Source organism: Muntiacus reevesi, chromosome 4, assembly GCF_963930625.1.
Source record: "Muntiacus reevesi chromosome 4, mMunRee1.1, whole genome shotgun sequence".
Taxonomy (NCBI): Eukaryota; Metazoa; Chordata; class Mammalia; order Artiodactyla; family Cervidae; genus Muntiacus; species Muntiacus reevesi.
The window spans coordinates 152,280,884-152,296,190 of record NC_089252.1 but is presented as its reverse complement, the minus strand read 5'-3'; the positions used below and the strand labels follow the sequence as shown (position 1 = coordinate 152,296,190).

Genomic DNA, 15,307 nt, shown 5'->3' with positions numbered 1-15,307 from the left:
GTTTTTAGACTATGTATACCATGTGGCATAGTCAGTTTGAACAGCCTCAATCCTGGGTTAACAGTACAGTCACCGAACGTTTGTACTGATTATCAGAATGCTTTATGGGAAGTACAGAGGGGAAAGCAGTTTTGGTGGTCTGGACAACAGGCTGATATCACTAGGCAAACTTTTGTCAACCTCCTCGTGTAGGGAGTCAGGAAGCGGAGATGAGCGCTGTTGTTGTTCAGGTTATGTAAATTTTGAAATTTGGGGCCTACTAGGATACATTGATTCCACTGTGGAGTATGAGGCAAGAATATATAAACATGTTTACCATAAAAGAAAAAGACCAGATGATCCCATTCACTCGGCTAGTGTCGAAGTCACTGAGTCTGTTAGGGGAGATGAAGACGAAGCTGTAAACATGATTGGAGATATTTTTGGAAACACTTCCAGATTTTTTTGGGTGTGTTAGAGAGCTCAAGGGCCAGGGATGGCTTTTGATTCAAGTTCTGGCTCTTCTGCTCATGGATCTGTTAATTAAATAGGCAGCATCTGCCCTGCTCCTGTGTTTTCTTTTATCATTATTATTATATGAGTTTATTTGTGGCGGCCCTGGGTCTTGGTGGCTGGGCACAGCCTCTCTCTAGTTAAGAGAGAGGTAAGGCAGGCTGCTCTTCATTGCAGTGCGCAGGCTTCTAGTTGGGGTGGCTTCTCTTCTCGCAGAGCACAGGCTCCAGGCACACAGGCTTCAGTAGTTGTGGCTCATGGGCTTGGTTGTGGGATCTTCCCAGACCGGGGATGTAAGCCATGTCCCCTGCATTGGCTGGTGGACTCCCAGCCACTGGAGCACCAGGCAAGTCCCTGCTTTGTTTTCTTACCATTCATAAGGGCGTGGTAGTGGCATGCATTGTTTGGCTGTGGGAGTTAGGACCTGTACTAAGGCGGGATTGTTGCTCAGTGTCACAGCTCTCTCTTGAAACAATATAAATATTGGAGAGGAAGAGCTACCTTCAGATTTTTTTGAATGTTGTAACTCAGTTTGGACATGTGGAAGTGACAGAGCCCACAAAGCAAGATTCTGAAGTTAAAAACAACAACAATAAAATAAATATATGTCTGCTTTCCACAAAACACTTATTTAAAAGTGAATCAGAGTTATATGTATTTAGTCGTCTACATCCGGCTGCCTTGCTTGTGTGTGGGCGGCGAAGGGAGTTGATGGGGGAACCACACCAGAATTCTTCACTGGTAGGAGAAGTTTCAGAGAAACTAACTTCTTAACTGACGGCCCTGTCCAGTTCTGATGGGCATGTAGCAACTATTTCTGCTTCAGTACTCATTGGCCTTGAGGTGTTTCTGTGTATTCTCTTCTAAAACTGGTCTTTGAACACTTCCAAAGATTTTGCATGAAATCGAGTTGACAGCTGGCCCCTTCTGGCATTCTTGCGTATTGAATACTGTGAAAATGCATGATGTTTGTCTTTGTTCTTAACTACTTTTATCTGCTTTCTTTGGTGTAACAACAATGTAGGTCTGTAACTGGGTGATGAACCTCACATTAAAAAAAAAAAATTGCCATCTGTTAGTGATCTGAGCTCCAGCCCCTAAGAACAGATATTTCAGAGTATTTATGAGGAAGGAAATTGCTTAGAAGTTTTATGAATACAAGGCACAATGACTGTTTGTGTTGCTAAATTTTCCTGCCAGTCTTTTTGTGTGTTTCCATAACTTTTCTAAATAATTAAGCCAAGTCTTCATTAGCTTTGATTGTGGTCTTAATTGATATTCATCAGCCCAGAATGTTGGACTGGAACTTGGGAGGCAGCCTTGGAGCCTATTCTCAGATCTTCTGTTGACTTCAAGTTAATTCAGGCTTGTGACTTGATCTTTGTATCTTTAGCTACATGTAAAATGAGAATTTCATTATTATAAATTTAATCAGTTTTATTGCTGGATAAGAAAAGAGTTACAACTTAGTCTGAGCACCAAATGGGCTCACCAAGACTGAACCCCAGAATTAGATAAATTAGTCATCCAGTTCCAGCCCTGGAGGACCCAGAAAGGCTTTTGTTCTTATGGGCAGACTGGCCCCCAAAGAGGAAAGAGAGAGGAGCTGAGCAAGACTTAGGGGTGGGACCGGGTATCAGCATTTTAAGAAAGCTTCTGTACTTGAAGTGCACATCTGTGTTAGGGCCTAGCTCTTTAGGCATGTTACATATTTTGCAATGCCTCTGGACCCTTGCATAAACCTAGGTTAAGCATCTGTGCATTCTTTGGTGGGAAAAAAAGTCTATCGATCTTCCAAACTCCAATTTGAGTATGTCCTCCACTGTGAAATCTTTGCCTTCCTTCTCAGTTCGCACAGACAGAGTTGCCCAAGTTCTCCTACGTGCAACTATTCTGCCATAGACTTAGCTATTTCATGAAACTTATTCTGTGCTGAAATTATTTGACAAATAAGACTGAACATTTTTACAAAAGTCTGTACATGTGCACACATTTTTCAGTGTAAAGAAAAAAGATCTGAAAGTATATGGCACAAAATCATTAAGGGATCTTAACTCCAAGGAGAAGGATTTGGGCAGAAGAGGATGTTTATTTTTTGTTAGTTTGTGATCAGTTTACCTCTGTGTTTAATTTTTAAATGATCTGTTTTATGATTAAACCATAAAAATGATAATCTAAAATAGGAAGAGTCATCATTCCAATGTCAGACCACATTCTGCCCTCTGATATCCGTTTCTGTCTCCCTACTCTTGTACTTCGCTAAGTCCTCATAGGATCAGAAGTCCGATGAGATAACAGGGAAGGGACAGTATTTTCTGTTCAGTCTCAGACTTGTCTTGGTAGCATAACCAGGAATTGGTCTTTTCCAAAGCCCTCTTTATTGAGTTGTTGTAAATCTGAAGAGGTAACAGAAAGAGAGGGGCTACTTGTTTTTTTGCTCTAACCCTGTGTGTCTTTTCTCGTGCAGGTAACCTGTGGAAGTGAAGTCGTGAAGGATGGGTAAAGACTTTCGCTATTACTTCCAGCACCCCTGGTCTCGCATGATCGTGGCTTACTTGGTGATCTTCTTTAACTTCTTAATATTCGCGGAGGACCCAGTTTCTCATAGCCAGACAGAAGCCAATGTTATTGTTGTTGGAAACTGTTTTTCATTTGTAACAAATAAATATCCTCGAGGAGTTGGCTGGAGGCTTCTGAAGGTGCTTCTATGGCTACTTGCCATTCTCATAGGACTAATAGCTGGCAAATTTCTGTTCCATCAGCGTTTGTTTGGTAAGTACCCATGAAATGTAATGTAGGTAATTATTAAATTCTATTCTCCAACATAGAGCTTTGTTATTTCCAAATGCCAGTTTAGAATGCATTTCATTTGCCTTCCAGCGTTAATTTGCTGTGTGCTGTGGTAGCTCTGGCTCTCCAGGTATTCTCTGTTGAATGGTATACTTGTCTATGGCCTGAGGAATATTAGCATGCAGTAAAATTAGTTCTAAACTTAATTAAAAAAAAAAAAAGGTGTTACATCTAAAATGAATGTGTATGAAATCTTACTTAAGGAAGACGTGTAAATAGCTCTCTTCCCGGAAGTAGTACCTAAGTGTGATGTCATAAAGGGTTTGTAAATCATAAACATAATGTTCCATATCATTAAAGTAGGCTCACCATTGCCCATATATTTACACCTATTGTTCATTCAGGGAATTAGAATGGGAACTCTAACTTGTTACTTCCATTTCTTTCCTTTTTGTTTTTATAATTTTGAATATTGGTTCTAGATGTTTATTTTGAGCCTTCTGGTCAACCAGAGACCAGTACCATAGTAAGGAATCTCTTGGTAGTAAGCAACAGAATAAGAGACTAAATTAATTTATGTTTAAAAATAACTTACTATTTGGATTTTGGGATATTTCACAGAGACCAGGGATAGAATTTGTTTTGATAATTGCGATAAATGGAAACAGGGGCTTGAATTCTATCTGGATGATGAGACAAAGGATGTTCTTTGTCTCAACTTCTCTATCATATTTGATTTGTTCTCCTTTCACCCTGAAATTTATTCACCTTTCATCCACTTAGAGTGTCTTGACTCTTATTCCGGAGTTTAAACTCTTAGGTTTAAACAAAGTTGCCTCAGTTTGGGTGTGGTTCCTACCTCTGGCCCAAACTATTTTGGCCAGGAGGTGGGTACTATTTATTCAACAAATTCATTGGTTACTTATTATGCCAGGCACTATTCTAGACTCTGAATAAAAAACGCAGGGTATCTACTCTCATAAACACATCCTACAGGAGGGAGAAAGGTTCTTATCAACTAAATGTATAAAATTAGAAGAGGTGGTAAGTGCTGTGGGGGAAAAGAAAGTTTTAAATGCTCCTGGGTCAATTAGGAAGAGAATTTAGCAATGAAACTGAACTTAGTAATTATAAGATCATGGGTAACTTAGTGTGGGTATTTTCAGTCTGAAGGTTTGGTTAGAAACAGATGGCAGTGGTTTAGGAAATAAACAAAAATATATGTACCTACATACACATAATGTTACATATTATATTCTTCTCAATCTCTGCTCCTCAAACTGTAGCCATCTGTCTCTATTACATAAACATAGAAAATGTACATCTTTTATATTTATTATAAAATATGTGGTTTCAAGAAATTTGATGAGGAAATGGGAAGTAGCTAAAACTGGAAAAGGGGCCAAGGGGAGATTTTGTTGTTATTTCAGGTGATGGTGGTTTTATTTGAGAGGTGAGATTAATTGATCTGCATGTCATTGTGGGGGAAGAAGTTAGACTGAAGCACAGGTAAAGATATAGAAGGAAGACAGTATCTCTGAAGGTTTCTTTGGTTTGTGACTTAGGACCCAGGCACAAATAGTGGTCTTAGGACAGTAAGAGAGACTTGGTTCCTCAGAGAGAGTCATGAGTGAGATCAAGGTTGGTACTCTAGTAGGTACATTTGAGGCGGAGGAGTGGAGAGGTGACTGTCCTCCCACCTGGAGATTTCTGTTTCACTGTGAGGAAGGAAGAGCTTAAGATAAAGATGCAGGGATTGATGAGCAAGGGGCTTAAGAAAGTGTTTTTCTTTTTTTTTTTTTTAAGATATCTTATTTATTTATTTGGCTGCATCAGGTCTTAGTGCATGGGCTTCTCTCTAGTTGTTGCTCATGAGCTTAGTTACCCTGAGGCATGTAGAATTCTGGTTGCCTGACCAGGGATCAAACCCATGTCCCATGCATTGGAAGGTGGATTCTTATCCCAGAAAGTAGTCAACGTTCGAAAGAGTTTCAGTAGAGAATGTGGATGTGAACTGACTAGGACAAGGGTTACTGATGATTGCCAAGGGGTGTGGCGGTTAGTCACTATACATCTGAATGACAGCAGTCTGAATAGTGGAGCAACTTTCTCTGTGAGAGCTCTGTCACCTGGAACAGAATTTGAGTGATTCATCTGTTTGGGGAATGCTCAGACTTGCTGTATTAGAAACAAATGATGGAAAACAAATGGAGAGTTCTAGGGAAAGAGTTATTGATATGATTAGCAGAGGGTTCTGGCTGGACGTGGAAAGGAGGTGGGGAAGACAATGGTTTGGGAGGAGTGGACAGGGGCCTGAAGATGTGGATGAAACCTAACTGATGAACAGGTATTCCTGTTCAGAGAAGGGGAAGCACTTGATGGGTGTGGTTAGATGGCATGTTGTAACAGAAGTATAGCTGTTCTTTAGTGGTGGTTCCCAACTAGGGTGTGTTCTGAAGATAGTGGGTGCTAAAGTTAAATGGAGAGATGGGTCATTGACATGAAGGATAACTTGGAATTGGATATGTGCTGGGCCATCCACTGAACATTGAGCAGGTGTGGTGTTATGATACTAATCACATGGATATAAGAGGTCAAGAGGAAGGGTAAGCAGGAGATGATCAGTTTTCAAAGATGGGTGAAAAGTGCTGGACAGACAGAAGAATAGATGTCAGTTATAAGCAATGGCTGGATGTATCTGTAACCCATTCCATAAATTTGCTCAATATGGAAAACTAATGCAAATTCAGACCAGAATATCCAGTTTTGTCTGGATTATCTGCCTATATTATAAAAGATTGAATGAAAATCATAAGGTGAAAAAAAAGAGAAAATTATAGGTGAAGATAATGGTTTTAATAATACAGGCAGATAATTTGGCTTTGTAATTATTGTTAAGTTACTATATTGCAGTCTTATGTCTAATACTAAAATTACATTTAGTTATGACTTTTTAATTCTCTTACTGATATAATTGACCCCTGAAAAAAAATCACTCTAGAGTTCATGTAGTTTATTGACTACAAATTATTTTAAAATAATGCAAAAGTGTGTCCTCGTTTTTTTTTTTGTTTGTTTTGTTTTTTTTGCTTACAGTAGATAAGATTTTATAGAATAGTCAGCTTTATCACTTCTCTTTGGTAAGTTACTTTGTTCTTTTCTCCCCTTATTAAAAGTCTATGAAATTATGTGGGGTATTAGAAAAGGGATAATAATCTTCAGCAACTCTTGGTGATTACTGGATAAGATAACTGGGCACCTGATTTAATTTTTTAATGAACTCCAGTCTCCTCTTTTTCTCCATGGCTGTTGTTTCTTCCTTCACTCACAAATTCTTATTGGTCATTTGCTCCTAATAGTTCTCTCTTCCTTCAACTCATTCTGGATTTTGCTACTAGAATGAATATATATATGTGCATACATGTATATTTATTTTACGTGGGTAAATGGCTCCTATCAACTACAGAAAAAAATCGGAACTTCAAAGCACATCATTGTCTGCTCTTGCCTGACTTGTAACTGGTCTCTTTCCACGTGCCCTGGGTCGGTTTGCTGGTTCTCAGACCTGCTGTCTGCTCTCAGCTCTCTGTCCCTTTGCATGTGTGCTCTCCTCTGCTCATCATACTTGTCCCCTTCTTGTTAATTTGGCCAATTTCTATTTTTCCTTCATATCCAAGTTCAAACATTATGTTCTCTGTGAAACTCTCTCTGACTCCCTCCTATGAGATGAAGCTGTTTTCTCCCCAGCTCCCACTGTGTCCACTGGCACCAAAGCACAGGAGGATACTCTGGAACCGAAAGCCAGGCAGCCCTGTGGCAAGAGCCCACATTTTAATGCAGGCACACTCGTTGTCCTCATGGGTTTGGAATGTGATGAATGTTTTCATCTTTGTTCCCCTTTGTACATAATTCATTTTTTAAAAAGGCCATATTTAAACCTTTAACAATTTGTAGATGCAAGCTTGTGGTAGGTGGTGGTAATGGTGATGATGGTTGATGTATCTTAAGAGGTATGGGATTGTTCAGTATAAGCACAGACACTTTTGTTATAGAAGTGGGAATGCTTTACAAAATAATCAAAATATTGTTGACCAAGTAAACAGTTTCTTTTTTTGTAATTCTCTAATGAAATAAAAATAATAAATAGAACGTCACTATCCCTTTCATTTCACTCATTTGTTGAATTTTCCCTCATTTATTTTGTTATGAAAAGTCTCCTCTTAGTATATTTCAGAAGGTCAGCACACTATTGCCATTTTAAAGTGTGTGTGAGGAAGAGTGAATGATGGTATGAGCACACAATTTAATCCAGTTCATTGGTTATAAATCTTATTTTTATGAGACATGAAAATTATAAGCAATTTAGTTCATAACATGAAACCCTGTCATGATTTATAGTTTGTAGTGGGATTTGTCCTAAATAAAAATACCGACTCTTGCAAATTGGAAACTGCTTTTTATCAGAGACAGAGATGATTACATGCATTTAAAACTGTCCCCTCTCACCTGTGCTGTGTGACTGGAATAAAATGAGAGAGTTGGTTTTCCTGCATATTAGCACTAAACTTGTAAGATTTCAGACTGGTCACAAATGCCAAATTTCCCAGATGTAGAATATAAGAGTACATGTGAAATCAGAATTAATACATTTCAATTAAATTTCTTTAGGTTTAACACAATCTTGTTGAGGTATTATATTAGGATTTTCAAAAATTGGATTTCATTGGACTATCAGTTTGTACTTTTCCAGTGCCTCTGTTTTCCATTTTTCTGGATGATGCCATTGTTTAAAAAACTAAGCATGAATTTAAATAATGCCTTTTATAGGATTGTACATTTGAAATATCCATGAATAGAGAAACCTAAAATTATTATGCCGGTAAGACTTATTATGCCCCAAACTCGGGGAGATGTGAAGGACAGGGAAGTCTGGTGTGCTGCAGTCCATGGAGTTGCAAAGAGTTGGACACGACTGAGCAACTGAATAACAACAAGAAGACATGTAAAAAGGGGAACTTGATTTTTTAAACTTATCCAAGAAAGTTTTTTATTCCAAAAAAAGGCACTGAAATGATTTACAAAGCATTTATGTTTAGCACATGTGTTTTTAGAATAGAGAATCATTCCATAGAATCAAATATGTTTTGATTTCATGAGTTTTGCTACATTGTAGGTTTTGTGCTTTCTTAGAGGCTGGACACAACTGAAGCGACTTAGCAGCAGCAGCAGGAGAGGCTGGGCAAAAGGGAGTGTGTGACACATTACGTAGCTTTCGATATCAGAAATGATGCAAATTGCATTTCATAGGGGAATTTTTCTGTGCAGTAATTTCTGGAATTTCTTGCCCTAAATTCTAGCAAGGAGGTTTTTTTTTTTCGTTTTATTTTTTTGTTAGTTTGTTTTTATAGAAAATACTGAGTGATGAGGTGGCAAGTACAGAAATAGATTTCATATTGTGTTTTTTGTTTTTTTTTTGTTTTTTTTATAGCCACCCTTTAATTTAGATTCTTTTGGAATACAGGCCATTACAGAGTATTGAGTAGAGTTCCCTGTTGTATACATATTGTGTTTTAAAACGAACTTCCTTAAAAGTTTAGAGTATCACTTTTAAGCATAAAAGCAGTTCTATGATATTGTATTCCCTGAAAGGAATTCTATGAAAGGCAAAAGTGAGATCAGTCTAAGTAATGCCTTCTGGTTGAATAGCTGTATCTAGGGATGGATATTAAAACAACAAGATTGTGACAGACTTATGCCTCAAATAAACTACTCCTGCTGTTTTCTATTCCTTTGTTTCTTTTTGTTTTCTGACATCTGCAGAGAGCCTCTCTATTAGTTGCAATTTTCTTTTTAATTTGGATGAAGGGCAGGCAAAGTGGATGAAGGGAAGGTCTGCTAAGAATGAACTGATGGTATAGTGTATAAAAGTGACTCTGGGCCTGTTAATATTGTGTAGTTCCTTTCTTCAAACATACATATACATAATTATTTGTATAAATTATTTATTAATTTTTTATTTCCTAGCCATACCATAAGCCTCACAAGGTCAAGACTTACGCTTTTGTTGCTTATCATTTAATCCTCAGTGCCTGAAACAATGCCTGGAACATAGTATTATTTGATACATTTGAATGAATAAATACATTATTTTTTTTGTCTTTTACATGTTATCTTTGCCAGTGTTGCCTTTTTGTTGTAAGCTATAGAAGAGTATTCATTTGTTCTAAGATATCAGACATGGTGCCTGCTCTCAGGGAATTTAAAATCTGGTTAAAGATAACATGCATATGCATGAAAAATTAATTACTCTGATAATACAGGAAATATATATCAGGTATCAAATGAATAGAACAGATAGTGAGAGCTGTGGGAATTCAAAAAGGGAGGTCACAGTGGACCAACAAGGGGAAAGAAAATTGCTGCCAGTGTGAGATTTAAGGGAGACTGAAACATGAGTGAGTTTAAAATGATCAAATATGAAGCCTAGGATTCATTACAGATTTCAGGTCACGAGGTAGATGGTGTAGGCAGAAGAGATGAGAACTCTTTTTTAGAGTGGAGGAAAACTGAGGAGGTCATAACTTATTTTGACCGGAGTGAACGGTTTGTGTTAGGAAAGAACAGGAGATGCAGTGGAAGACTTTATCACTGCAATATTTGAATCAAGGAAAGTATCCGAACAAGATGGGAGATGATGACAGGATTAATCTTGAAACAGAATCTACTGGAAATTGGAGAGGGAGAGATTAGGGGAGTAGAAAGGAGTAGGAGAAGAATTGATGCTTTTGAACTGTGGTGTTGGAGAAGACTCTTGAGAGTCCCTTGGACTGCAAGGAGATCCAACCAGTCCATCCTGAAGGAGATCAGTCCTGGGTGTTCATTGGAAGGACTGATGCTGAAGCTGAAACTCCAATACTTTGGCCACCTGATGCGAAGAACTGACTCATTGGAAAAGACCCTCATGTTGGGAAAGATTGAAGGCGAGAGGAGAAGGGGATGACAGAGGATGAGATGGTTGTATGGCATCACCGACTCAATGGACCTGAATTTGAGTAAACTCTGGGAGTTGGTGATGGACAGGGAGGCCTGGCATGCTGCAGTCCATGGGGTCGCAAAGAGTCGGACACAACTGAGTGACTGAATTGAACTGAAAGGATTAAGAAAGTATTTTGGGAGCCTCGTGTTTGAGACTTCTCACTCCGGCCAGTTTGGCATAGGGGTGAGATAGTGGGCAACAGAGTGGGAGGTACTGGAACCTTTTGCAGCTTCCATAGCTAATGAGATGTGAGGAGGTGAGAGTAAGGGTGAGGTAATGGGGATCTAGGAAGGTTGGGACGGTTAACTAAGGGCGTGATAATCTTATTAGAAAAAGAAAGTCATCAGGAGAATCCAGTTAGAGATAATGAGTTCAGTAAATGATAGGTTCAGGTAATGAGGACAAAGGTGAAAGCTAACTTACCTTGACTGCTACTCAGTCAGCACAGATTGGATTCACTTATCTTAATGCAGGCCCATCACTGCTTACCCAAACCTGGAGACCAGATGTGTTTAAGATTTCAGTGTTTGTACTTATGTTAATATTTAGTAGGTTCCCCTACGGGACTGAAGAAATACTCCATCATCAAATACATCAATATATCTGTAGTGAATGTATATATGTAGTCACATGAGGTGGTATAAACGCCATAAACACCCTCAGATCAGCACAGGTTCGGTTTTGCTGCTAAGTTTGCTACTAAGTGAATTCAATCAACAGGTTGAAGGCAAAAGGAAAAGGGGGCAGCAGAGGATGAGGTGGTTAATTAGCATCACCAACTCAATGGACATGAATTTGAGCAAACTCTGGGAGATAGTAGAGGACAGAGGAGCCTGGAGTGCTACAGTCTATGAGGTGGCTGAGAGTCGGATGCAACTTAGCAACTGACCAGCAACAGGAATTCAGATTTGGTCAGGTCTTGCCAGTAAATCAGTTGCAAAGATAGAGACTTTTGGTTTTAAGAATTACAAAAATTGGATAATGGATCTGTACTTGACTATAAGCAGTTTCATATAAATCTTTGTTTTCCTCAAGATATCTATCTGCATAGAAATCACGATTCTTTTTTCAAAGGCTGTGACGAAAAAAGTAATGATTTGACTGATAAGAAACAAAAGAAAAATACACGTTGAAGGTTTCTTTTTCTTGTGTTTATATTATGCAAAATATTAAGAGTTTGCTGTCTTCTGTGTACCTAGGTCTGTTTTAGTTTTAAACAGGAAGTTCTAAATAAAGCATTCTCAAAACATCTAGAAATTTGAGGAGACAAATTCTAGGAATTTTTTTCCTTTCATTTTATTTAAACAAAAGTCTGTCACCTATAAAGTACCAAGTAACTCAACAATGTTTTGTCACTTAATGGATTTAATAAAGGTAAAAGCTTGTTTATTTTCTGTTGTTTTGGCTTTAAGTCTAGTTTGAAATTTTTTTCTTTGTATTTGAGTTATGCATATGATTTTATCATTTCAAAATAGAAAATATTCAGACATTTTAGAAAGTGTGCATAAGATAGTCCTCAGGATGCAGGAATGTCAAGACATGAAGGAACAGATTTAATCAGATATCTCGTAAGGAAAAATTATTATTATTATTTTTTTTCTTTTTTATTTTTCAGTGGGTTTTGTCATACATTGATATGAATCAGCCATAGAGTTACACGTATTCCCCATCCCGGTCCCCCATCCCACCTCCCTCTCCACCCGATTCCTCTGGGTCTTCCCAGCCCACCAGGCCCGAGCACTTGACTCATGCCTCCCACCTGGCCTGGTGGTCTGTTTCACCACAGATAATATACATGCTGTTCTTTTGAAACATCCCACCCTCACCTTCTCCCACAGAGTTCAAAAGTCTGTTCTGTACTTCTGCGTCTCTTCTTCTGCCCTGCATATAGGGCCATCGTTACCATCTTTCTAAATTCCGTATATATGTGTTAGTATACTGTAATGTTCTTTATCTTTCTGGCTTACTTCACTCTGTATAATGGGCTCCAGTTTCATCCATCTCATTAGAACTGATTCAAATGAATTCTTTTTAATGGCTGAGTAATATTCCATGGTGTATATGTACCACAGCTTCCTTATCCATTCATCTGCTGATGGGCATCTAGGTTGCTTCCATGTCCTGGCTATTATAAAATGCAATGATATGAGTATGATCTAATCTCTTTTGTGCTAATTTGAGATCTCAGTAGCTGAATGGTATAAACGACCCTGAAAGTTGATAATAACTATCCTGATAGTTTATAGTATATTAAAAATATGTGTATTTGTTATTACCCAAAGTGATTGTCTGATTGACTTATTTTTAGTATTGCATTCTCAAGATGCTAGGTCCTTCATTTTGGAGGAGAACAAATGCCATATATGTAGCCAAATGCTACTTACATAGAATATCTAAAGTTTTAAACTTTGTCTTCTCAAGATACAAGATCATGTTTGCTACTCATGATAGATACTGTTTAAATGTTTATCACCATCTTTGTTCTCAACAAGTGTATACACAATGCCAGAGTCTTCATTTTTCTAGAGACTTGAATTGTCAGCACATAATTTCCTTTTGCAGAGTAAAATAATTGTAGAGTCAGAGTGACCACAGAGTTCATATTGAAGAAAATGTTACACCATTGTGTGGAGTGGCATTTAATATGGGAGGAAAAAAGCAAGGTTTTTGATATGTGAAGTTAGGAAATGTGAGCTGGGAAAATGATTGACATTTAGCATTAAAATAACCCCCAAAAAACTCCCGTCTTCATGGGGGAATTTGATGTTTGAGAGTTATTAAACTTGGCAGCCCTTTCCAAAAAACTTCTCCTATTACTTTAATGTTCTTCTCTGTCTTTGAGCAGGAAAGGAAGGTGAGGCTGGAGATTGCAAGCCTGTGGCCATTTCTTCCCACACCTGCTTCTTAGGTGCCTTCCCGTAGTTTGCAGTTTAGCCAGCTGTGCATCCATTAGCACCAAAGGGCCATCAGCTGCAGCTTCCAGTGTGTTAGGATCCTCTGGCTGCTCTGCGTCCCATAGGACAGAGGATACAAACAGTATAAAAGAGACCTCAAGGACTTAACTAAAACTCATTCAGATTAGGACATGGTAATTAAGCAATTATTAACCGAGTACCTTTCTAGGTACTTTTTTTACTGTACTTGGTAGAGATGAGTCATTCAGGGGCCAAGGCACTCTTTCCTTTCCAGAGTCAATAGTGACCTCCACTTTCTCTTCTCATTTCTTGCTTATGGGAGGTAATGGTAGAAATTTCTTATGAAAGCAACTATCAAATGGAATCGATTGCTGCAGAGAGACCCCCCCCCACACACACACGTGTTGTTAAGAGAAACTGCTTCCACTGATGAGCGAAATATAACTAGCCAGTTAAACAATAGTTAGTAAAATTTGAATTGCAGAATGCTTGATCACTTTTCATTTAGAATGACATTGCTGAGGTTTTGTTTTTCAGATAGTAAAATAGTCCTGGGTGGGAGAGGAATGTGATTTGAAAGAGTACTGACAAATAAAAGTTTTCCCTCATTTGTTTCTTTTCTCTTTTATTAATACCTGTACCTTAGAATCATTTCTTGAATTTTTTTTTTTTTTAACTGGGTTGAATTGTTATGCTACTTGGGAGGGTGATGAACTAACAGAGATGTTAGCAGTTGACTTCCTTGGGAGATCTAGGTTCCAAGGATAAGTGCTGGTGGATGGGAGAATGCTGGAGAGTGTTCTGATGTGGTAGGTGGGTTGCTGTGCAGAATTCCAGGTAGAAGAGGAGAAGAAAACCCATTAGAAGAACTGGAGGAACACAGGGAATCAGAGTGGAACATGAGGTGCACAGCCTTGCCAAAGATAAACTGTAGTAGCTCTCAGTGGTAGACCTGAAGCTGCACATTTGATTTTGAATATCAGTGGTGGTTGAAGTAGTCCTGTTGTTCTCGGTATTTTTCTCATGGCTGAGACCCAAACTTATTGCTGATGGATAAACAGAAATGTTCAGGTTGATTAGCTTGGCTCCAAGGTCACAACAATAGCCAGCTGTAAAATTGGAACATAAACTGAAGTCTCCTGGTGCCCGGACAGGCGCCTATTCAGGTTCCCAGATGGTGGACTGACAGCCTCGCCTGCCTCAGGACTGGTTTTTGCAGGGCCACTCCCCATGGCTTCGCTCCACTCTGCCCGTGTGCAGGGATCTTTCCTGGCACCTCCTTCTGCCTGACCAGCCCTCTCTTTTGGACAAAAAATGTCTGATCCCGCAGAATGTCATGCAGTTTCCAGGGAAGAGCCTGTGGTTGGTGCTGACCTGGAAGATCTGAGCACGATGCTGTCTGCTCATGCAGCCATCAGTAATCTCACAGCCTTGCAGGACTTCACTTCCCCAGATTCCAGAGGAATGTGATCACATGTCAGGATTTCCCTCGGCTTGTCTGTGCTTGTGTGATTCTTTGTGTGTTCTTCAGAACATGCCCACTGAAATGGAGAGACTCGCTAAGAGTAAGTGTGTGAGCAGACATGTAAACTTGGGAGAGTGAGTCAGAACTTCCCTTCCACCAGCCCCGGAGTGTTTGCATTGTGAGTTGAATGTTTGTTTGTAAATTTTAAACTTCACATTCTCCTGCTGCTGCCACGTTCCTGCAAACACTTGACCCACGTGACCAGGGGCACCAGGGTGAGGAGGCTGGCCTCTGCCACAAGGCCCTCTTCTTGACCTCCCTGGACTGTGACCTGGTGACATTCAGTGAATGCATGCTCAGTTGCTAAATCGTGTTTGACTCTTTGCGACCCCGGGACTGTAGCCCACCAGGCTCCTCTGTCCATGAGATTCTCCAGGCAAGAATACTAGAATGGGGTGCCATTTCCTCCTCTAGGGGATCTTCCCGACCCAGGAATCGAATCTGTATATCTCTTATTGGCAGGCGGATTCTTTATCACTGAGCCACCTGGGAAGCCCTAGTGGCATTCAAACACACCAGTAAAATCCATCACGCGTTTTGTGTACCTGA

The 15,307-nt window shown here is 39.2% G+C and overlaps 1 protein-coding gene across 5 annotated transcripts in view; it reads left to right on the top strand.

Moving 5' to 3' along the window:
* The window catches only part of TMEM117 (transmembrane protein 117), a 596,659-nt gene that overhangs the window by 44,930 nt on the left and 536,422 nt on the right, over nucleotides 1-15,307 (top strand). For 4 of the 5 annotated variants that reach the window (XM_065934576.1, XM_065934575.1, XM_065934577.1 and 1 more), the window contains one exon: nucleotides 2,960-3,264. In XM_065934576.1, the coding sequence (XP_065790648.1) occupies nucleotides 2,988-3,264 (277 nt within the window). In that variant the 5' untranslated portion in view covers nucleotides 2,960-2,987. Of the gene's footprint in view, nucleotides 1-2,959; nucleotides 3,265-15,307 lie in introns of those variants that run through there. The other variant, XM_065934578.1, reaches the window with a different exon arrangement.